Source organism: Fusarium flagelliforme, assembly GCF_020744385.1.
Source record: "Fusarium flagelliforme strain FIESC 12 MPI-CAGE-AA-0113 chromosome Unknown B0J16scaffold_8, whole genome shotgun sequence".
Taxonomy (NCBI): Eukaryota; Fungi; Ascomycota; class Sordariomycetes; order Hypocreales; family Nectriaceae; genus Fusarium; species Fusarium flagelliforme.
The window spans coordinates 72,621-94,634 of NW_025763510.1; the positions used below are offsets into that span (position 1 = coordinate 72,621).

A 22,014-nucleotide genomic window follows, 5' to 3' on the forward strand; every position below is an offset into this window, starting at 1 on the left:
CGGGTTTAGTGGAGACAGATCCACATAAGCTGACAAGATGGATAACAATCCTACATTGCGTAATAAGTTACTTACAGTCAGCATAAAGTGGCAGAGAAGATTTAGGTAAGAAAATGCTGGAATTATCATAACAAAGACAGTAAATCGATAAGTTTTCAAAGTCGCGCAAAGTTAAACAGTAAGATTCGATATGGGATTTTCGTAAGCTGATGTGATAAAACAACACTAGACATATGTTATGTAATAGTTAAAGAAAAGTGCTGAGATAACTTAATACGAATCGACAGTAATCTTACTTAATGCTAAAAGGATGTTATACATACTCTATGTAAAGGCAATCGCGATTTTCTATCTAAGTAACTATTGCAAGTCTATGCTCTAGGGTTGTTAAAGTGTTTTTATAACACCTTGTATTTATTATAGTAATAAAGTATAGAGGGGTATTGCTCTCGTTGCGGACCTTGTATTCCGGTATAAGCTTCTGGTCCTGTTGACGGGCCAGTCTTGTGGCTCCACTGAGACTTTAGCACTGTTCTTTCTACTGTTTATCCACTGATCCTCTTACTTATAATTGCCTCTTACTTTCGTAATAACACAATCAGAAGCAAAAGTAGTAGGGTATTGTAAAATACGTAGTCTCTACTAAATGTAAGAATATTTTAAATTAAATATGCTGGGATATGAAATATATAAGAAATAGAAAGAGAAAGCGACATCTTAAAATCGTCACTTCCAGCTTTTGCCCGCTCTATCAAACCCCTTCGCGACTTATTATGCCTTAGCGACATTTTCCTGCCTTAGTAATATCTCGCAGTCTCTTCGATTATTACAGCGATGCTTGCTGCAGACTCAATCAGTATCGAAAGTTGTGGTTGTTTCCGTTGATGGAGATGGTCAACGATGTGCCTCTTTATCTCATCTATCACGCCGTGAAGTCTGCCCGTTGTAAGAGCATGTGCATCGAAAACCTTGCGTAATGCCTTTGCGTAATGATCAACGTGGTCGAACTTTATGTCATACACTGTTCTCAGATGTGTATGTAGCATCGAGCTTGCCTTCTCGTAAGTTGAACGGAGACGGCACCTTTCCATATCATCGACGCCGACTTGGTTCAGAAGCGAAGCCCACCCCTTGATGAAACAGTCCATCGCTCCTCGAAGAATCTCCACAGGAGGAGATTGATTTAATTGGCGACTGTAACCAGTAGGTGTCTGTTCGAAACGACTATGGTTGGTCAAGTCATTCTGAATTTCAACAATCTTGTCAAGCAAGTCTTCCCAATGCTGGGCTCCATCCACTGACGAAACCAAACGGCCAATTACCATCTCATTCAGCAACGAGTTGGTCATATAACAGCCATTGTGCACTGTTTCGAATACATCTTGAGCCTGACGCCCTGCGCGGTAAATCAAGACCTTTTCTCCACCGGGGTGGAAGCGGGGAACCGCACTGATATCATAAACTAGGTCACCGAGAGCAATCCAAAGATCTCCCGGGGAGTTGTGTAGGGTTAATTCTGCTTTAGTTACCGGCCGTAGAAGGGGTTTATCCAAAGGACCTTCGACGGAGGCAGCGACGTGTAGCCTCAGATTGGGCAGTCTAGAGGTCACTATTGGGCAAAGTCTCGATGATGTAGCAACCTCTGTCCTAGTATTGCTCTGGGAGAGACAATCAACGACGCCAAGTGCAAAGGATGAAGAGCCACACACATACGTAGTTGAGGGGTTACTTGAAAGGGCGAGCCCGAGATGAGCAGTGACTCTCCCTGTAAAAGCCTTCAGTCTCCTCGAAAGGAGTTTCTGAAAATCCCCGGGTGCAGGCTTAGAAAGTGCAACGACAACCTTTAAATGGTCACTGAAGGAGCTTGAGATCTTTTGAAGCTGGCTGGCATAAGCAAGCATATTGTAGTCGCGAGCTCCAACAAAAAGTTTATAAGTACCCACGAGCTGATCCTGCCATGCGAGCCACGCCAGAAAGACGCCAACGGCACCGCCCTGGGCAATAAATAAAGTCTGCTCGTCAGGCGAAGTGTTACCAGCGATACGGAAGTGGGGGGCCGGTTTGATCATGACTCGTGTTGGAAATCCGCTTCTTTGGTTACACAGGAAGGACGAGACTTCTCCCTTGTTCCTAACGCAGATCTCAACGGAACCCACAGCCTGGCATATTTGGCCTTTCGTCTTAGACGTCTTTCGCCGGGCGAATGCATGAGTGATGGAGTATGTGCGGACATGCCATTCCCCTTGTTCAACTTCAACCGCAATATTCAAACTGTCTCCAGGACTAACAGCAAGTGGGGTGGAAAACACAAGTTGAATTCGAGCTGCTTCCACCTGGCCCCCCTCGCCACGTAGTAGAGGCGTTGACCAGGCAAATGCATCCACCTGGGGATTAGCTGCGTCTTCTCCAAACCGCACATCGATGGCGGCACTCAATGTCATAGCAATGTGCCTTTCTGGCGATGAAGCATTCTGTGTTCCCGAAGACGTAGCTTGTTGACCAGCTCGTAGAGCTAAAGCGATACGCATAGCCTTCTTGCGGTGCATCTCGTAAAGGTCATAGCGGATTTGTTCCATAGCCTTGAAAGCTTGCGTAAGTTCGTAGTTTGCCTCTCCTGAGTTGATAAAGTCCCTTATTGATGGAGCGGTCGCTAAATCGTTGATAAGGGCGCGGATGTTTGGGGGGAAGAAGCGCGACCGAAAGTCAAGCTCTTCAAGAAGAGCAGCTTGGTTGACATTATCTGCCCTTCCGCAAAGAGCGTCCATCATCCGGAACATGGGACAATCTGCACCACCTGCACCGATGGTACAGAAGCCAACGCCCTTTGAGAGCTTTGCAAACGTCAGGCCCCAGATTGGCTCATCAATCACCATGGAAAAGAGTTCATCCCGAGCCATAGCCATAGCTACTTGAAGATCGGCATATGCAAGGCATAGAATGTCAGAGGTTGAGGAAAGGGTTCGGTGAAGTATCGGCATGCGCTGCAACCATGAAAGCCCACTGAAACGCTCAAAGATCTCCTGTACGCTTCTTTGAGTTCCGTTTGTGCGCGTAACCTCGTGAAGGCGCCCGAATTCTAGGTGACTGTCCGCGTCGTGGTAGTCACCTTGAATGAACCAGTCCCCTCGGCTTGTCCGGTATAGAAGGTTCACCATGTCTTGCCTTTCTCCAGATAAATCTAATCCGCGAGACCGGGCCAGGCTAGCCTCATCGATCATTCCCTTTGCCATAGTAAGTGCCGATAGAGCCATCCGACCGGGGTCGACTGACTGAAGGTTTCGGGCATTAATGGAGCAAAGCAATGTAGCTCGTAGCTCCGGTTGTTGAAGTATTTGAATAACAAACTTGTGATTTTCCAGCTGCTCGGGCGTCAATAGAGTGCATTCCCTGGGCCAGTGATATACTTGCTCCAGTGTCGTTAAATACACACTGAACGCTGAGCAAGCTTCGAAATCGTTCATCGATAATGCTGTCATGGCCACGAGGGTCTCATGGCCCAATTTGGAGCTTAGAGATTCTATGAGCCGGCGTTGTTGGCCAACAAGAACCGCTCGCCCGAGATTGTTCATAGTTTTGTGGACCAAGATATAGAGGTCTCGACCTAGTCCTCGAGGAATCCTAGCCGCGAGTGCTCGGAATCTTGGCACGGGTGCCAGTTTCCCAGGCTGAATAAATTCCATAGTAGTTTCAATAAGTACAGAGATGCTGCCAAGTTGATGCAAACAAAATATCCTTGGTTAAAAGCTGGTCTTTTGGACTGCAATGGCTAGTTGAGGTACGTAACACTCGGTGAACTGCTTATGAGGTGTTGTTTTTGTTGGACAGGCTACCATGTTATACGTGTCTTGGATCTGTTGCCTCTTTTATTAAAATGGCGTGCACGCTCTGGAATCCCTACTGGCCCAAATGACGTGAGATGGGGTAATCCTTAAGTCCGCTGGGTGACTTCCATCAGGTACCGGAATGTGCTGATCTGGAGAGATACTGTCCAGTAATCTTCACTCCATTCGCTTGTAGATGACTACATGGCGACTGATACTACTACCAAATACTCGAACATCATTTGCACAATGAAGCTACAGCTGATAAATCATAGAATATGGGGAACCATATGTGGAAATACAAAGATAGTAACAACTCCCAACATCAAAGCTGATACTCCTGTCCAACGAAAATACTATTCGCAGAAGTGAATTCATCCTGAGAGGCCATTGTGGATCTTAAAATCGTGCAGTCGGATCGAGCAGTGCAGCAAGATCGTCATGAACTGCATAAGGGGCTTGTGTCTTGATACAGGCTGATACCATATCATCACGCACCATAGCCTCGGATAAGCGGCGACAAGCCTTTCTCCACCTCTGATCTCTCTTGCCAATGTAAGCATTGTATCTCTCCCTGCCAACCGTGGCGAGGAGATAACGCGGGTGCACAATGAGTGCCTGTGCGCCTTTCTGGCCAAAGCCGAACGAAGTAACCGAGCAGGCCTTTACACATTGCGTCTGCACAGTGGTATTCGGAAAGACAAGATAATGATGTTCGCGAAGTTTCTCTTCAACATTATCGGCGTTCCTATTACCAGGAATCAAGCCCGAGCTCATCATTTGCAGACAGCCATTGATCATCCAGGAGCCCGCGGCGCCCTTGGAATGTCCTGTCAACCACTTTTGACAAACACAAGGAAGTAGGTTGCCTCTACGCCTACCCAGATGCATCATTTGTTCCTGTATCACCATAGGTTCATTGAGGTCATTCTGAACAGTTGACGTGCCATGGAGAGATGCGACCGAGATATCGTCAATGCTCAGCCCCCATACGGACAAGGAGCCTCGTATAGGAGAGATACTGCCTGTCTCCTGGCTTACCCAGAACTGGTTCCCAAGACTGGAAGTAGCTTCAGCATCTTGCTTTCGTGCCTCTTCTCTGATGAGCTTCTCTCTGCTCTCTCTATATGCTTCTAGGTCGCCAGCACTGGTTGTCTCTCGGAGAAAGGTCAACTCAGTATTGAGGATATCGAGATAGTCCGAGGCATTGTGATGTATCTGTGTTCGTCGTAGCTGAAGGAGCCTCCTCCTGTATTGGATGTCTAACAGTGGGCTGGGTATCGTCGACTTCTCCCGTGCATTCGTTAACACACCTTTGCCTGGGGCAGGAACCGATCGTCCTGCTTTGTCTGCTGCCATGTTTGCGTATGCCACAATCCCAAAGATTGGTAGTCCCATCTCAAGTGCTAGTTCCGCCGATGTGAGCACTTGAACGCCGCATCCTTGAGACTCAACAAAGCCGCTCCTTGACGATGCTGTTGGCCTTGACATCTCCTTCGGGGTCCTTCCAGCGGCGAACTCGGCGTCGGTATCACACGTAGCCTTCATACTGCCAAACTCAAATGACACATCTTCAACAAAATCTTCGACGCCACCAACAAGACAGACCTTGGCCTTTTTGAGCATAATGAGATCGCAGCCTGTATCTAGAGACTCAAGTGATGTGGCACATGCTCCTACGGGAGTTCTGATGGGACCGGCAGACGAGCTCAGTAACATGTTGATCCAGGCTCCAGTTGTATTGACAAAGGTCTCTTGTAAAATATCGCCTTTGACTGACTTGTCGATGTACCGATCTCGATGCATTTTCCTCAGCGAGGATAACCCACCCATGCTCGAACCTAGACAATTCCCAAACTCAGACACGTGGATATGCTGATAAAACTCATAAGGGTCGATTATTCCAGAACACATAAGTGCCTCGACAGTGCAAACAAGAGAGAAGAGAGTAACAGGATCAACCTGTTCAATTATATCGTCCGATATTCCGTATCGCTTGGCCGTCCAGCCTGCAGGAATCTGGCCAGCCACAGTGCGATTGAAGCGTGATGAGCGTGGTACCATAATGGTGGCACCGGCCCTCAGCTGAACCTGGCAACTTCCCGTTGCATCTTTCGTGATAGTGACTTTGTTGCCGTGCTGACGTGCAAGAGTCTCGGCTGTCTCAAGAGAGGCTTCAAACGGAGCGAGGTCACGTTGAAGAGCCAGTTCGATCAAAGATTCTTTGTTGTGCGGGTCGTACCCATTGTCGCAGTTTTCAGGCTCGATCTTGCGAATACCCGAGTGCATAGCAATAAACTCCAGGTATTTCGCTGGAATCTCATCGTCGCTCACGGGCTCAGATGTTTTAGCATCCACCCATCCAGAGAAATGGTTTCCAGCCCTGTCGACACCTGTATGATGCTTGATCAGGTTCATCAACCAAGCCATCTCGACACATCCTTCAAGAGAAAATGTGCCGCTGTCTTCCACCTCCCATCTCGTTCTGCTATTACCGTGAGGACCCAATTCAGCGAAACCTGTGATAACAACCACTCGGCTCAAGTCCACCATTCCATCTAAAGACGTCGCCAGCGGTGCAATATCCTTTTCATAGTCCAGAGTCTGCGGAAGCGGGAGCTGGATATTGGCCCTGGCCCTGACACGCTTGTTACTTGAAGGATGTGTGGAGACCTTATTTCCTGTGACACATGTAATGTCTCGGCGGATTTCCTGTGTTGTGAGCTTTTGCAGATCTGCATAAGCGTGGAGCTCCCGGCGAGCTTTTGTCAATCTTTCCTTGAAGTCCTGGACCTTACCAAGGCCCCCACCCATGTCAACAACAAGAGGGATCTCTTGGCATGCTGCATTCAATTTCCCACCCATGAGAGAAACGAGATTTGACCCCATCTCTGCGGCTGAAAATGTCCGTACGCCGAAGGATTCAACAGCCTGCGCTACAACGTCGTTATTGTCCATGAGACTAGTTCCACGGGTCCAGCCAATAATGACGCCCATCAAAGAAAGGTAGGTACCCCAAGACTCAGAGGCCCATTTATGGAGAAGCGCCTCGAGAGATCTTTTGGATTCTGAGTACAGCCCATCGTTACCCATGAGGCCATGATTGGGCGATAGTGGAAGGACAACTGTAGCTGGCCTGGTGATGATGTCTCGCTGTCTCTTGTAACTTGCTACGGCACCAAGAAGGCGTACAAGATTCGTCAACATAGCCCGATGGGCAATCTCAGACTTGGAGTCTATGTCTTCGATTCCTCGGCCATTTTCAAAAATGGCAGCAAATGGCACTATGAAGTCGAGGTCCCAAGCTCCATCCGTGTACATGTGCTTGACCAGATTTTGCACGTCGCCGAAGCTTCCTTGATTGAAAGGTAAAAGACGAAGAACCGAACCCTTGGAACCATGCCGGGCATAAATGCTCTGGAACATAGTAGTTACTTCGTCTGAGAAACTACTAGTCGTGACTGTGACTCTAGCTCCGCCTGAAAGGAGATAACGGAGAATGTGGTTGCCAATGGAATGCTTTCCAGCTCCAGTAAGCAGGACATTTCTTCCACTGAACGTAAATCCCGAGTGTTTGCCATGTTCGAGGTCGCAAGCTAGTACCTCACTATGGCTGTGCGAGTAGTTGATAGCAGTACCATCGACACAGCTGACAGGAAAGAGTCGAAACTCGTCTTGGTGAACAGAATGACAGTCTTTCGTTGCGTCTTTCTTTGCGGAGCCCACAATGCGAGTAATCTCGCTGAACACGAGGCTGCCATCGCGACCGATTGTCGTCAAAGGAGCCATTCCAGGTGTCAGGTTGACGAATAGTGGTTGCCGATCCAGACATTCAAAACAGACTCGGCGCAAGAGCTTCATTGCTTGCGTTACCTCAGGCTCTGTGGAAGGATTCTTTTCAACCTGTGAGATAATAAAGTCCAGCTGTTCCACGCTTCGGTCACAAGCTCGATTGACGATACTCATCGACAGCTGTTCCAAGGCCTTAATACTGGATGCTCGTGTCAAATTTTGCGGTTGGAAGAGGGTTAAAATGTCCTGGGCATTCCAGTTCCAAAATGACTCATATACACGCTGCTTCCTGGCGTCAAATATCGGCATTATGCCTTTTGCGTAGTCGTCTCCATGCTCAGCTAGCCACATATCGAGTGTCTTTGTGGTCGTATCCTCCGGTCCTCCCCTCACTTCGTCTGAGGTTTGCGTGCTTCCTCCAACATGTCCATTCAAGACATTCATGATGTCGCGAAGTAAGGAATCGTTATGTTCTTTTGCCAATTGTAACGCCTGCGCGCTCACAGCTGGCTCGTCAGATTGCCCGGAACTAAGAGATGGTAGAGCGAGCTTCTCCTTTGCAAAGTATGTCGCTGCAATTTCATCTAAGAATATCCTCGCATCATTGGAGCTCGCTAGGCGACTTCCAGGTTGTTTGGCAGCTGCGAGCAAAAGCACAGCATCCTGACGCTTCCGGCCAAGTCCCCATTTCTCCTGCAAATGCTGCCGGACTTTTGACTGAGTATAGTCTCCAGGGAACTTTGAAGATAACATCTTGGAGACAAGAGACGTGGTGACTTTTCCAAGTTGTCCCGGGTGGTTTGTGCTGAGGGCTTCGCAAAGTGCACCCAAGGGAACTTCTTCAGGCTTGTCCGGAACAGCATTGGTAAATTCGGCAAGTAAGTCTCCAACAATTTCATTCGAGAGGGTGGAGCGGCCTTTTGTAGTCAGCAAAGCTCAGCTCTATTGTCTCATGGAATCGAGTGTGCTATCTGACACGTACCTCCTGCGAGATGGCTGATAGTGCCCGTCATTTGAATAGATTCAGGGTTCTTCTTCAATTTCGGAGCCAATATGCTCAACAATATAGCTGATACTGGCACATCTGCGTCGCCTATCTCCACAGCCGCGCGTGCCGGAGTTGTGGAGACTGGCTGTGGCCGTTGTAGTTTCGCGGCGGTATCTTCGCAAGGTTGAACATCTGCAGAAGCCATTGGCTCGGATTCCTGAGCTTCTTCGACAGCCTCGTGTTTGTAGTAAATCTCGGCGGTATCTTTTTGAGGTGCTAAAATCTGCCGGTTGATATTACGAGCCTGGTCGCTATCGGCGAACTTTGCTTCAGTTGTCCTCTTCATCATGTTGGTTAAAATGGGAGAGGGCCCAACTTCGATGATTCTCTCAGCGTTCACCTCTCCTAAAATCACATCTTGAGTTTCAACCCTATACAATTTTGTCTCAGTCAGTAATCGGCTCAGAGCCAACTTTCGATGTAACATGGTGTATCAAGTCAACTGACCATCTTACTGGATACGCAAATTGATGCCTATAGTAAAACACCGATTAGTTTTTATATGGGTCAGTAGCTAGCCACGGACACACATACGCTAAGAGTTCTACAAGGAGCGTATGCGCTAGCTCCTGCTCCACGTCTGGATGCATGGCTGGCTGCAAATAATACAAGGATGTATACAACACTAATCAAAAACAATTCGATTGCAATTTGAGGTAACGAATAATGTAATGAACAATCAGAGGCTTCACATCTTCAATACACTCTGTGATAGAAAGAAGCTTTAACCGTCAGTTTAGGAGTTCCATGTGACTCAGGGTCTCACTGAAGACATTAAAGAAAGGCATGGGTTAAGCTGACTACTGGATCTGCATGTTCACATCAGCATACAAATACAATGATAACGTCATAATCCATAATACACCTACAACAAGGTTTTGTTGACTACAAAAAAAGCGAATACAGCAGTAATTATCGTTTCTAGATACCTAAAATGTAGCTTCAACCTATTCTTGAGATTATTTTTAACATACTGAAAGCTCAAAGCCTGCTCTTCGATTGGCAAAATGTCCGTCCCATTACCAAATCCGGATTTTGGTACGTATAGCCCCGGCTTAACTTACCTATCGACTAAATTAAAATTAGCATGGGACAAATACGAAAGCAAAGTGAACCCAGGTAAGTCACAGATCGGCCAGCTGAATCACCCCGGCTACATCCAGTCAATAAAGTCTATTCCGTAGTGACTGCAAGGCTAATTCAGCTTATGGTTAGTCAATGGACATGTAGAATGTATCTATAGCTCCATAACAGAATCGTGGTCTGAACCGAGATTTGTAAAAAGACCATTTCTTCAAGTCCATGGACTGGCGCCAGGGCTTAACTACGGTGAGTAGCTACTTGTTCTTTGAAATACCCGATTTAATACTTTCCAGGACAACAAGCCTTTGAAGGACTCTTGGGTTAGTATCAGAAGTCCTTTCTAGTTGGAATATTGGAATTGACTTCTCTCAGCACACAGGACTGCTGATAATAATATCTTGATATTCCGACCAACGTCACACGCAGCGCGCTTGATACACTCAGCGTCGATAGTTAGCATGCCGCCAGTCCCCGAAAACCTATTTCTTGACTGCGTTCATATGGTAGTAGCCAAGAATGCGGAGTTTGTTCCCCCACATGGCTTCGCTGGTAATATGTATATCCGGCCTCTGCAATTTGGTTCCAGTGCCCAAATAGGCCTGGATCTGCCTGATGAATTCACATTCTGTGTCTATGTGCAGCCTCACCCACCACTGCACGGACATGCGCCATTGACAGCACTCGTTGCTGAGGATTTTGACCGAGCGGCTACTCGTGGAACTGGAAATTCCAAAGTCGGAGGGAATTACGGCCCTGTTCTCAAGTGGTCGAGAGAAGCGAAAAAGCTGGAGAACGGTGGATGGGGGGTACTGCTTCATCTAGACAGCAAGACGCAATCTTATGTGGATGAATTCAGCACAGCAGCTCTGATTGGTATCGTGGAATCCAAGAACGATGAAGCGCCCACTCTCGTCGTCGCCCACAGTGATGCAGTGATCAACAGCATCACAGCGGATTCAGTAGCTAAAATCGGCCAATCGTTTGGCTGGAAGGTTGAGAAGCGAATGGTGAGTGGATATCATTTCGCTTTTGAAATAGCCGATTCACTAACCTGACACCAGGTGAAGCTTGATGAGCTCTCCACCTTTTGCGAAGTGTTTGCTGTCGGGACAGCGGCAACTATCAGACCGTGCTCTCTGATCTACCACAAATCTACAAATAGAAAGTTCACGTTTGTTGCAAATGGTTCATACTACACAAGGCTATGGAACGCTTTGAACAAGATTCAAACAGGAGAAAGCGAGGACACGTTTCAATGGTGCCAAGAGTTGAGGTATGAAGTGTGGAAGAGCGACGAATGAGGTGGATCAAAGCTTCTAGTATGCTCTGGACTTTGGCTTGGCAAAGTCTTGGGTTCCGCCCGCTTCTCCAGACATTTAGGGTAGGTATTCGCATCAATCATCAATGATGGCAGAATCTACTACAAGGGCATGTTTCAAGCATATCAATGTATGAGCGTAAAGATGATAAATACTCAGAATATGCATGCATTGTCATCAACTTTTGTAGCATTACATGTAGCTGACCTTTACCGCCAATCTTTTCTTCACCTGTCAAATCTGACCTCAGACTTGGCAATGCGTGTGGAGTGCCAATGTTATTGCGTGATGAGACATCCTTCGCAGACCAGTGCACCGCTGCGACACAGTCACATAGACTTGTACAGTAAGCATGATTTCCCTTACATGACCACATGAGCTTACCTAATACGATTAGACAGTCCTATACAAGCCACAGTCCCACTCGGTCTAACCAAACATTAAACCTCATCTCAACAGTGATCGCTTACTGTACCCAATCAGTACCCCCCACCATTTCATTGTTAAATTTCAAGTTTACACTAAACTTCCATCAGGATGCCGTGCTCTACTACCAAAGAAACAACAGCCTGTACCTTCATTGGGGGAGGTGTTCTGGCGCGTTGCATAATAGACGGTCTGCTTGACAATAAGCATGACTCCGACATTGTGATGCGTGTCACAGGGCGCAGGCCCGATCATGTAAAGGATCTTGCTGCCCGTTATCCCTCGCTTGTCGTGTCACTCGGCAACCGCGTGCCAATCCTGTGGGATAAGCCTTGGCATAAGCTTGAGAAAACTCCTACCGCGCATGTCATTCTCATCTGCACTCAGCCATGGGCCACCAGGGATGTATGCGAGGATATCCAATACGTTTATTCACGTTGGCACATGCACCCAAAACCAACAATTGTGACCATGTGTCCTGGCATTACGACCTCACAGCTCGAAAGTTGGCTTCCTGAGGGGGCCTCAATCGTGAGGACCATGCCCAACACTCCCGTGGCAGTGAGACAAGGGGCCACAGCCATGTTTGCAAACAAGGCTGCGACGGCTCAACAGGTGACCCTTGTCGCCGATCTTTTCCGGTCCGTGTCTCCGCAAGTTAGTCTTGTTAGCCAAGAGAGCGGTATTGATGTTGCCGCTTCCATCTCGGGGTAAGTCGTACCGCTCCCAAAAAAAGTACTCGCCGCACGCTTTTGTTCTGTACTAACTGCAGCTAAGATCTAGCCCTGCTTACCTGTTCAAATTACTCTCCGCTCTTGTTGAAGCAGGGGTCTCACACGGACTAGGACCTGATACAGCTGCAGCTTTGGTGAAACAGTCGGGTCTAGGAGCTGCTATTCAAGCCATACAGGACGGAAGATCTCTTCAATCACTTATCGAGGATGTTTGTGTTCCTGGAGGTAGCACTGAGAAGGCTATGGCCAGATTGGAACAGGGGGCTTTCTCTGCCCTGGTAACGGCAGCGGTAGAAAAGAGCCTTGCTGCAAACAGGGCCATGGGAAAAGATGAGATGACGAAGGTTCAGTCTCATGTCTGATTAACTATCGCTGATACTCAATGTCTGTTCTTACTCGCATCCAATGGTAACATCTGCCCCATGATGAAGCAAAATCTTCAAAATTTCAACACGCTCCATAACAACGCACAAATGCACCGGTGTCATGTTTTCTCCGTCCCTAGAATTGATGCAACGATGGAGCAACCCTTGATCCGCTGCTGAACTGGCATTTCGATCCTTCTCTTGGCAACATTCAAGCAACAAGTTCACCATGCCCTCGTTGTCTCCTTCCACAGCCATATGCAATGCAGTCATCCCAGCTTTATCTGTCGCCATGACATTAGCCCCAAGCTCAAGAAGGGACTGAGCTATTTTAGCATCGCCTCTTTGCACGGCATAGTGCAGGTTAGTCTTCCCGTGCACGTCGGGGACGTCGATCTTGGCTCCCGATCCAATCAGAAGCCTTGCAATGTCTAGCTTACCCCGGGAGATTGCAGTCATTACGGGCGTCTTTGACTCTAGGGATGATCTGACCGGGTAAAAGCTGTCGCGGTGTTTGGTCCGATTGGTGATATCCAAAGCCAAAGGGGCCACTGTGGCTGGAGGCGGCATTTCACTAGCGACAGCGGGCTCGGGCCGTGAAGGTGGTCGCGGTTGTGGAGCCGTAGTTGCAGGGGCAGGGGCAGGGGCAGGGGCAGGGTTACTGGCCTCTGGGCTTACTGTCCTAGCCTGAGAGTGACAGGTAGAAGATTCACCCGTCAGTGACATGGCGGCTGTCCAGTCCATCTGTGGATCGATCCAATCATCGCCTGGCGTAAACATTCCGAGATCCAGATCCACAACATCGCCATCACCGCTGTCAGCAGCAATGTCAGCAGCAGTGTCAGCAAGCATAGGATAAGCTCCTGATTGAGTGATATCGTTGCCCTGTTCGTCGTGTTCTCTTACTCCTGGAGCTTGTTGGGAGTTCAAAGCGGCCGAAAGCTCCCTGAGTTCTTGGCTCTCGGATTGCAAAGCAGTAAGCCAGCGCCTCCCCTTGGAAGTCACTGCCGACCTGATCTGTGGTGGGAGGTCGTAGAGGATGGACTCTGCTATCTCGACGCGTAATTTCTGTCTGCTTCCTGCCCAGGACTATCAGCTCGATCACTCACTCAGAATACATTGACTCACTATAGTTCCTCTGAGCTACCCGGTTCTGAGCTTTCCGTCGCTCATTGGCATCAGTAATGGTGGACCAGTCTTCGGCTGGTGGGGACATGGTAGGCTGGACTGTTTCAAAAGCAGGTGGATAACCTTAAATCATGTGGGTTATTTTCTGATGCGATGGTTACCTGAAACAACAGGACATTTCACGTCACACTGAGGCCTTGTAGTTATGGCTATATATGTTGGATTACATATTGCTGAAAAAGAAGGTGGTATCATGCTCGTATGATCATGCAACATTTATGCACTATTACACCTGGTCGGGTAAGAGAAAGTAGAGGAGGAAACAGGCTGCAAATAAGCACCGCCCAACTGCATTCTAAGCAAGTAGTAGCAATACTAATAATAGACATTAGGTTCTTTCCAAGTGACAGAGTACCCCAGAGTCTCAGTACTTAGAATAGTATAAGGTTTTGATTATGTTAAATCCTGTCTAGTCCCATTTTACACCAATTGCCCATACGATAACATAAGTAGAAGCATACTCTATTTGAAGTAATCATGTCCAGCCGGCCGCCTTACTTACTGGACCTTCCGTCTAGAGTCAATAGGCCATATCTCTTCGAAATTTCAATCAATAAAAAGACTTTGACTATAACTTCTTAGGACTGCATGAGTCCAATCCATCCTACGTGCCAAGTCTACTAATTCAGGCTAATAAGCAGCTTGATATGGCAACTTTCAACACCATAGGTAACTCAAGTCATAAGCATTGACATTTGTTCTTATGACTTAGGTGGCAGCGGCGAGACAGGCCACTCATACTCTCTTCTAAAGAGTGATGTAAAGGTCCATTCACCAGACCCAACCTCCTTTACTTCTCCCCTTTCCAAACCAGGTAGAACTATCTCAGCGATAGTATTTGCCGGAACCACAGCTTTAATAACAAATTCTTCTTGATCTCCGTTAACGACCCTCGTTACCCACTTGAACGAAATTGTGCCTTGAGGAGAAACATGCGACGCAGAAGCTCGAGAAAAGGTAGCGCCAATGGCGGGGGAAATACGAACCTTCCTCCATCCGGGCTCAAGTCTCTGCAGACCAGCAACTCTTTCATACATGAATTTTGCTATAGCCCCAAAGGCGTAGTGGTTAAATGAGGTCATTTCTCCCGGGTTGATAGAGCCGTCAGGCAACATGCTGTCCCACCTCTCCCAGACTGTAGTTGCACCCATAGTTACTGGGTATAGCCACGATGGGCAGCCTTTCTCAAGCAGCATCGCATATGCGACTTGGACATGACCTGTGGATGCAAGGGCTTCACAAAGGAATGGCGTGGCGGCAAATACTGTTCCGACTTTGAACTCGTTCTTTCGTATGAGCTCAACGAGACGATCCCCAGCTCGCACTTGTTGCGCTGGGTCGAGGAGGTTAAGACAAATAGCCAGTGCATATGCGGCTTATGAATCTGAGGTAATGCGTCCTCGAGGTGTGACGTATTCTTGCTGGAACTCAACTCGTGTGGCATGGTAGTCCTTATTGAATGTCAGTTGTTCATCGTTTCGCCCCAGCACGCCACATATCTTGCTCATGAGATCTAGGCTTTGTAGCAAGAACATATTTGACACCATTTTGGCGTCTGTTGCACCTTTGCATGGCTGATCCGGTGGCGCTGCTGGGTCTAGCCAATCCTACTCTGACATTAGCATTACAAACTAAGAAATGTCTTGTGACGAACTCACCCCGAGTTGAAAGGGTTTGGGATCCCATAGTCCAGACTCCATCCGAGGGAGCACCTTCATCCACTTCATCATGCTGTCATACTGCTGAGCCAAGATGGTTTTATCTCCACTCTCTTGATAAAGGGCCCATGGTGCTATGATCGTGACATCGTGCCAAATGGCGCAGGGCACTCTTCTGCACCAAATGGGATCTGGGAGAGTGGCATTTAGACTGACCATTGGGGGAACGCCACCGAGAACATATTGATCATGTGCAACATCGATCAGCCAATTTTTCAGTATGCCAAAGCAATCATAAATGAGACACGCAGTAGGGCCAAAGAGAGACAAATCTCCAGTCCAACCGAGTCGTTCATCTCTCTGAGGACAATCAGTCGGTACCGAAAGGAAGTTTCCTCTCATACCCCAGACGATATTCCGATATAATTGGTTTAGTAGCGGGTCCGAGCATGAGAAGTGACCAGCGGGTTTCATGTTAGTGTGGCACACGACAGCTTCGACACAGGACAGATTAAAGGGACCTGGCCAATCATCAATCTGGGCGTACCGAAATCCATGAAAAGTGAATCTTGGTTCCCAACAAAGCTCGGTTTCTGAATGTTTCAGGGTGATCTCATCCTTCGCTTGGCATATTCTCAAGGGTCGAATACCAAGCTCTTTATTCTCCATGACTTCGGCATGTTGAAGTGTAATCTTGTGTCCATCATGCCCTTTGATACCAGATAGACGCAAATATCCGACGAGATTTTGACCAAAATCAAGAACCCTTTTCCCAGTTGGTGTCGTAATCTCTTTGACAGGATGTATGATTTCGATCCGACGCACTGGTTCTGCAAAACCGGCCACGAGTTGTGTAGATGCAGGTGGGAATGCAAGCGTCTGTACATCTGCCCAACCTTCTAGGAGACTTTCTTGACTCGTCACCGATGACCAATTTGGCACCTCCATCATCATGTTATACTTTTCTCCATCATATATCTCTGCTAGCCGAGTTGGGCCTTTCATAACCTTCCATGAGACATCGCTGTCTATTCTGCAAGTCTGCCCATCAGCGTAAGTGACTTCCAACTGAGCAAGGAGAGCAGTATGGGGACCCCATATGTGTCTGTGTCCGCCCTCAAACCCAATACGGCCACAGAACCATCCCTCTGCAACTCATATTCTGATGCAATTTGAACCCTTGACTAGTTGCGAAATAATATCATAAGTCTGATACTGGAGTCGCCCATCATAAGATGTCCATCCTGGAGCGAGGAAATGATCGCCGACGCGTTCCCCATTGATCTCAGCTTCATAGACTCCTTGGGCGGTGATATAGAGTTGCGCTTTGACGGGCGAATCGCGAAGAACAAATTGCCTGCGGAACAAATCCTCAGGGCCAGCTTCTATCGTTTCTGAAGCCCATGGGGCGGCGATGCGTTCACAGGTCCAGTCTGAACAATGTAATAGTCCTACTTCAAGATGGGCAGGTTCGCTCCAAAGACTTTTCTTGTCGTGGTCGTCCCAGGCACGAACACGAATTGATACATGCTCACGAGACTGGAGAGGCTCTTTGAACGGCCATTGCGTCAGGATATTTTCCTGGGACTGTTGGCTTACAACCAAGACGTCCCGGGCCTCCTTACTGGGACCGTATTTGGTCAATTCGACCTCGTATCCATTTTGTATGCGGCAAGAGTCGTTGTGAGCGATCTTCCAAGAAATCCGTGGCTCGAAGTCTTGAACTCCAAGAGTAGTAGGAGTGTGGTAATGCTCGAAGCGAAGATCAGTAACTGACAGCATGTTGGACAACCTGGGAATGTCTTCAAACAAATTGTAGGTAGTCTTCCGAATACGAAGCTAGCGAGTATGAGTTGTTTTGCTATAATTTATTACAGAGAGCGAATTTATGGTTAAGCAGGAAAATCTTAAATTGGCATCTTTTCAATATGCCACCTTTACATCTGTCTGCACCCGTTATCCAGGGTTGTCGGGAAACCCATCGCTAAACTCCACATCTCACGGGACAGACCGTGATCACGCGTAAATTTCTCGTACCCACTGTAACGGATCATTAATGCATGCCAAATTGAGTGAATTTTATCGGTATTGTATCCGTACACGGGCCAATGATGGCTCGAGCGCTACGCGGCTTCGCTTGAAACCTCGGATTCGCTCCACACGTCATGCTGACTAGTTCACAGGCTTGTCTACCTCTTCAGATATTCCGACAGCATTTCCGACGTTGAGTATCTGTTGTCAGTTTGCCTAAGCTCTCAACATAGTTTCGTAAACACGACACTGCCCCTTATGTTTTCTCTTCCTCACGGAGAGGAGTACAATCCGGGGAAGCGTGACACTGTCAAGACCTGGGATTTCCGCCAAGGTGAGCTTATAGTATGATTGGGACCAATAAAATGCAGGCCCTCGCGATGAGACGCTTCCCCAGATTGTCTGCACAAAGTGGAATATCATCCAAGATACAGATACCCCTGTCTAGTTGCTTTTATCTTCAACCTACTTCGATGTCGGGAAAAATGCTCAAACTCACCAATGCCATTAATGCTCATCGGTGGCCGAAGCTGAGATATACCCAGCTGGCTGCTTCATTCGGTTAGACAACTCCGACAGTTACCCGCCCAATGTCCAAGTATATCATCGCCCACTGTAGATGCACATGAAGAATACGTGTAACTCAGATATTATCCGCGGATAGAAAAAGTTGGCTAAGTCTTTGGCCAAGCCAGCGACTATAAAGTCAGTGACTCAGAAGCCCTTTCTGGATCTGTTTCCTACTGTTCAAGGCAATAAAGCATCGCTTCGACTCGCATTGATTGCACTCAACAATTTTGAGGTATGACGATCCCTCTAACTGCCCTCATGGCACTGGCTGCCACTTTGTTGGCACCCACTGCATTAGGACAATACTCACCTCATTTTCCGGAACCCCCCAATCCGGAGCCCATCGAGGTTGTTGAGCTCCCCTTGCCTCCTGTTGTTTCAAGCAGTGCTACAGGTGCTTGTACCGCCAAGATCAATCCCCATGGTACCGACTGCATTGGTGCAGATACTGGAGGAGAGCAAGATTTCCAATCACGAGACTTCACGCCCGATGGAAAGCACATCGTGGCCAATGTTGTTTTCATTGGTGCCCCGGCAGCTCCAGACCCAGCGAGCATCTACGATGGCGAACAGCTCGTCCTTATTACCACGGATGGTACCAACTTCTCCAACGGTGATCCGTGGAAGTGTATCACCTGTGGTGTTCCGTCAAAGAATGCTCCCTGGCTCGATCCCCAAAGAGATTATCCTCACGTCTTTCGAAGCGGTGACAAGGCGCTGTGGGGTCATAACATTGTCTCATGTGGAGGAAAACAGTTGGCTAGCGATGACTGTACTCCGAACATTATCCACATCTATCCGATTCATTGGACTGTGACCGCTGATGGGACTGGAAAAGGTGGCTCTCCTCGAGAGATGTGCCTTCATCCTGACGATGAACACATGGGCTGAAGTTCCTTCACGAATACGGGAGGCCAATATACGTACTTTGGCCGCCTGGAGTTTAACGCTGATCCCAAGGTCGGGGAACCTCTTGTTCCCCGATACGACTTGGTTGATGTGAACATTCTTGGCGACAAAAACGGCAAACCACACATGTACGTTGAAGGTGATGAATTACTCATCAACCATGATGCCATCACAGCTGGTGAACTTCGTGGTTTCAGTGGCTCTGGCGATGAGATTCTCTACATCGGTTCTCCCGTGGAAGCCAACAACATCGATGTCATGGCCGTCCACCTTACCACTGGAGCTATCCGTCGCCTCACCAGTCATCCCGACTATACTGACCCAATTACCATGTCCCACGATAATCAATGGATCGTTGCTATGGACACCCGTGTTGTAGGTCGCCAGATGTTCATGTCTGGTATGAGATGGATCCCTCCTGTCATCGATTACCTCGTTGTGGCCATCGCTTCGTCAACGCGCAATAATGGACCGCGAAGATTCTTTCAGCCAATCCTCATTAGTCACGATGGAGATGGTGGAAATTATTTCGGGCAGCAGGTCAATGTCGACGGCGATGGAAGCGATGGAAGCGCCAATGATCTCAACTGGAATGGCAGAGCTGATCCAGCCGTATCTCCTGACAGCACAATGATTGTGTACTGGCAAGCTCTTGTGGTTTCTCCCTCTTGCGGTGGTGCCAATCCTCTTCCATGCCCAGTCTCCACTGCCCAAGGAGGTCGCAATTACCGAGTCATGCTTGCTCGTCGTACCTCTCTAAAGCCTTCAACGCCAGCACCTGTCTTCAAAGCTCCCGACTTTATCCCTTGGGCAAAGCCTTTTCCCGCTGGCAGTACAACACCAACTCAGTATAAGATCCCCGCCGGCAACTATACACTACAGGGTCAACTGTCAGGCATTGCTGAGGTTGCCTTCATCGAGGACCCCAACACTAGCGCCATCCAAACTATCTCGGCTTCTTATAGCAACTATTCCCACCAGGAAGGCTACTTCATCGACGGATATGAGAAGGTTTCCAAATGGAAGTTACTTCCCAATGTCTGGAAAGACCGAGTGGAATGGTTTTCCAACATCAAGCAAACTGGAGTAGTGGAAGGTACTAAAGTTACAGGTCAAGATGGGTTTGAAATAGAGATAGATGTCTCGATTAACATCATGGAGACAAACGGAACATTGACAACGGTACTTGATAGGAAAAAGTACGTGCAACCTGCTGCTGGGACCTAGGTTGAATGGGGTCACTTCTTTAACTAAGACAATACAAAGGTCTCCGTTCAAGTAGGATCAAATATCCAAGAGATTCCTCAGCGGGTCAAAGTCATCCAGAGCCCTATGCCCATACGTCCAAGTTGCATCCCTATCCTTGATGTCCTGGGTAAAACCCAATAAGAATCGAAGCATTGGTATTTATCTTCTTCTATTAAGTAAACTCTGAACCCAAGACTTTATTTCCAAGCTGGGAAGACGGGATTGAAGAACGGCAAGCATGGGCCATAACATAAGCAATAATCTAGCAGTCATACCAGATCCCCCTTGCGCACACTTCAAGTTGCCATCAATAACCTTGCGTATAAACTCGCAAAGCTCGTCCACTACCGTCGCCTTCAACAAATTTTCCACTGGGGCCCCGACGTCTCCTAGCAGAGATAAAAGCATTTCGGTCATGTGCAAGCGCATCGTCAGGTACAGACTCTTAGCTATTGCAACGCTTGTTTCATTATCTGGACTTAGTAGTCCATTGAAGTACCCGGGGTGGGTAGCAGAACGCGGACATTGGGCGACAAGGGATGCGGCATGCCCAAGGTTTGCAATTGTCTGAATGATTTCGTCGATAAGTGTATCCATATTTTCTGAAGAGAGGCTTGAGCAAAGTGTAGATGTCAAAATGCGAACTTTCCCGGTCAGCTCGACACAATCTTGTATAAGTGGCTCGATTGTACGAAATTGGGCCCAATTGGTCCAAGGGCTTACAAAATCGGTCTTCAGTGAGCTCGGGTCGGTACCTAGGAGGAAAATATCGAGTAACTGCACCAGGCAAAAGACGAAAGATATCAACGTCAGCTAGAGTTGGAGACTTTGCAATATGATAGAAAGATTGACTTACGCGAACATGCCTATAGAATTGGAAGACACTTATGTCTATAGAGCTGTCTAGTCTTTGCTGAGTTCGGTATCGAATAAGCGCAAGTGCGCCTGTAGCGTGTGGGTGGCATTTTGACCCATCTGTCTCTACCTTTCTTTCCGACCGTTGTTGAACGATGACCTTCTTTAGTTAGCATATAAATGAACATTGAGAACGATGAGGGTCAGAGAACTGACTTCGAAGAGGCCTAGGAGGAAAATGGACATCAAGATGGCGTCATTCTGTAATCGAGCCGGCTCGGCGATATCTCTCTTCAATGCAGAAACTGCGGCGCAATATTCCAATTTCGGTAGAAGTCCATATTGGTTAAGATTTGCAGACGAGTGGGCTAGAGCTGCGGCTTGGAGAGCATGCATGAAAGGCGGTACAGAAGTATTGACAGCTATGAAGGGAAGGGCTACGAACACGCCCACGCTGGCGTCGAAGCACAAATCATAGTACATCTGATGAACGGCGTAAATTTGGACGTTCTGGTCAATATCCCTGGGAACTGAGATGGGCGAGGCGTGAATGGCTGATGCCGTCAAGGGCGGTGTATCTGTGTTGTTTTGTCTCAGGCGTTGCTGACGATTCACTCTCAACTGTACCTTGCGAGAAACCTGCTCGTTTTGCTCTCTGTGTATCAAGCTCCAGGTGTCCGGATAACCAGGGCATACGTGAGTGAGACGCTTACATCGCCCACATGATGGTTTTTCGAGATCGCACTGCATACGTGGTGTGAGAGATTATGTGTCGCTATCGCATGAAGCGCTGCCTCACCTTGACACGGCTGTCTTTGCAGCTGAAACAGCCCATTGCCGGTCGTCCGAGATTAACCATGCTCAAAGCTTGAATACATGAATTGTCATAACCTGAGAGGCAGTGGTCGAACGGGGAGGGGCTTTATACGAAAGAAATGTTGGTAAACTCAATTTGTGAAACGGACAT

The 22,014-nt window shown here is 47.9% G+C and overlaps 8 protein-coding genes across 8 annotated transcripts; 3 read left to right on the top strand and 5 right to left on the bottom strand.

The window, feature by feature from the left end:
• Positions 1 to 797: 797 nt before the first annotated feature.
• Positions 798 to 3,680, bottom strand: B0J16DRAFT_275878 (cytochrome b5-like Heme/Steroid binding domain-containing protein; the record flags this gene model as incomplete). Its single annotated transcript, XM_046123718.1, has 1 exon — positions 798 to 3,680. The coding sequence occupies one exon, from the start codon at positions 3,678 to 3,680 to the stop codon at positions 798 to 800; it is 2,883 nt and encodes a 960-aa protein (XP_045977476.1).
• Positions 3,681 to 4,220: 540 nt separating this feature from the next.
• Positions 4,221 to 9,251, bottom strand: B0J16DRAFT_275283 (uncharacterized protein; the record flags this gene model as incomplete). Its single annotated transcript, XM_046123699.1, has 4 exons — positions 4,221 to 8,530; positions 8,596 to 9,032; positions 9,109 to 9,135; positions 9,190 to 9,251. 4 exons carry the CDS (start codon positions 9,249 to 9,251, stop codon positions 4,221 to 4,223), a joined length of 4,836 nt encoding a protein of 1,611 aa, XP_045977477.1.
• A 417-nt stretch (positions 9,252 to 9,668) lies between these two features.
• B0J16DRAFT_405401 (aminotransferase) lies at positions 9,669 to 11,059 on the top strand (the record flags this gene model as incomplete). Its single annotated transcript, XM_046132884.1, has 4 exons — positions 9,669 to 9,780; positions 9,877 to 9,990; positions 10,117 to 10,751; positions 10,806 to 11,059. 4 exons carry the CDS (start codon positions 9,669 to 9,671, stop codon positions 11,043 to 11,045), a joined length of 1,101 nt encoding a protein of 366 aa, XP_045977478.1. The 3' UTR covers positions 11,046 to 11,059.
• Positions 11,060 to 11,600: 541 nt separating this feature from the next.
• B0J16DRAFT_310851 (pyrroline-5-carboxylate reductase dimerization-domain-containing protein) lies at positions 11,601 to 12,585 on the top strand (the record flags this gene model as incomplete). The annotated part of the gene is made up of 2 exons (XM_046124990.1): positions 11,601 to 12,199; positions 12,267 to 12,585. 2 exons carry the CDS (start codon positions 11,601 to 11,603, stop codon positions 12,583 to 12,585), a joined length of 918 nt encoding a protein of 305 aa, XP_045977479.1.
• An 8-nt stretch (positions 12,586 to 12,593) lies between these two features.
• Positions 12,594 to 13,804, bottom strand: B0J16DRAFT_418504 (ankyrin repeat-containing domain protein; the record flags this gene model as incomplete). The annotated part of the gene is made up of 2 exons (XM_046133766.1): positions 12,594 to 13,667; positions 13,717 to 13,804. 2 exons carry the CDS (start codon positions 13,802 to 13,804, stop codon positions 12,616 to 12,618), a joined length of 1,140 nt encoding a protein of 379 aa, XP_045977480.1. The 3' UTR covers positions 12,594 to 12,615.
• A 198-nt stretch (positions 13,805 to 14,002) lies between these two features.
• Positions 14,003 to 17,216, bottom strand: B0J16DRAFT_365032 (bacterial alpha-L-rhamnosidase-domain-containing protein; the record flags this gene model as incomplete). The annotated part of the gene is made up of 6 exons (XM_046129980.1): positions 14,003 to 14,071; positions 14,279 to 14,283; positions 14,552 to 15,151; positions 15,272 to 15,383; positions 15,435 to 16,582; positions 16,613 to 17,216. The coding sequence occupies 6 exons, from the start codon at positions 17,214 to 17,216 to the stop codon at positions 14,003 to 14,005; spliced, it is 2,538 nt and encodes an 845-aa protein (XP_045977481.1).
• Positions 17,217 to 18,269: 1,053 nt separating this feature from the next.
• B0J16DRAFT_365033 (uncharacterized protein) lies at positions 18,270 to 20,171 on the top strand (the record flags this gene model as incomplete). Its single annotated transcript, XM_046129981.1, has 2 exons — positions 18,270 to 18,892; positions 18,929 to 20,171. The coding sequence occupies 2 exons, from the start codon at positions 18,270 to 18,272 to the stop codon at positions 20,169 to 20,171; spliced, it is 1,866 nt and encodes a 621-aa protein (XP_045977482.1).
• Positions 20,172 to 20,351: 180 nt separating this feature from the next.
• Positions 20,352 to 21,906, bottom strand: B0J16DRAFT_276306 (uncharacterized protein; the record flags this gene model as incomplete). The annotated part of the gene is made up of 5 exons (XM_046123736.1): positions 20,352 to 20,947; positions 21,049 to 21,058; positions 21,264 to 21,625; positions 21,761 to 21,791; positions 21,847 to 21,906. The coding sequence occupies 5 exons, from the start codon at positions 21,904 to 21,906 to the stop codon at positions 20,352 to 20,354; spliced, it is 1,059 nt and encodes a 352-aa protein (XP_045977483.1).
• Positions 21,907 to 22,014: the final 108 nt, after the last annotated feature.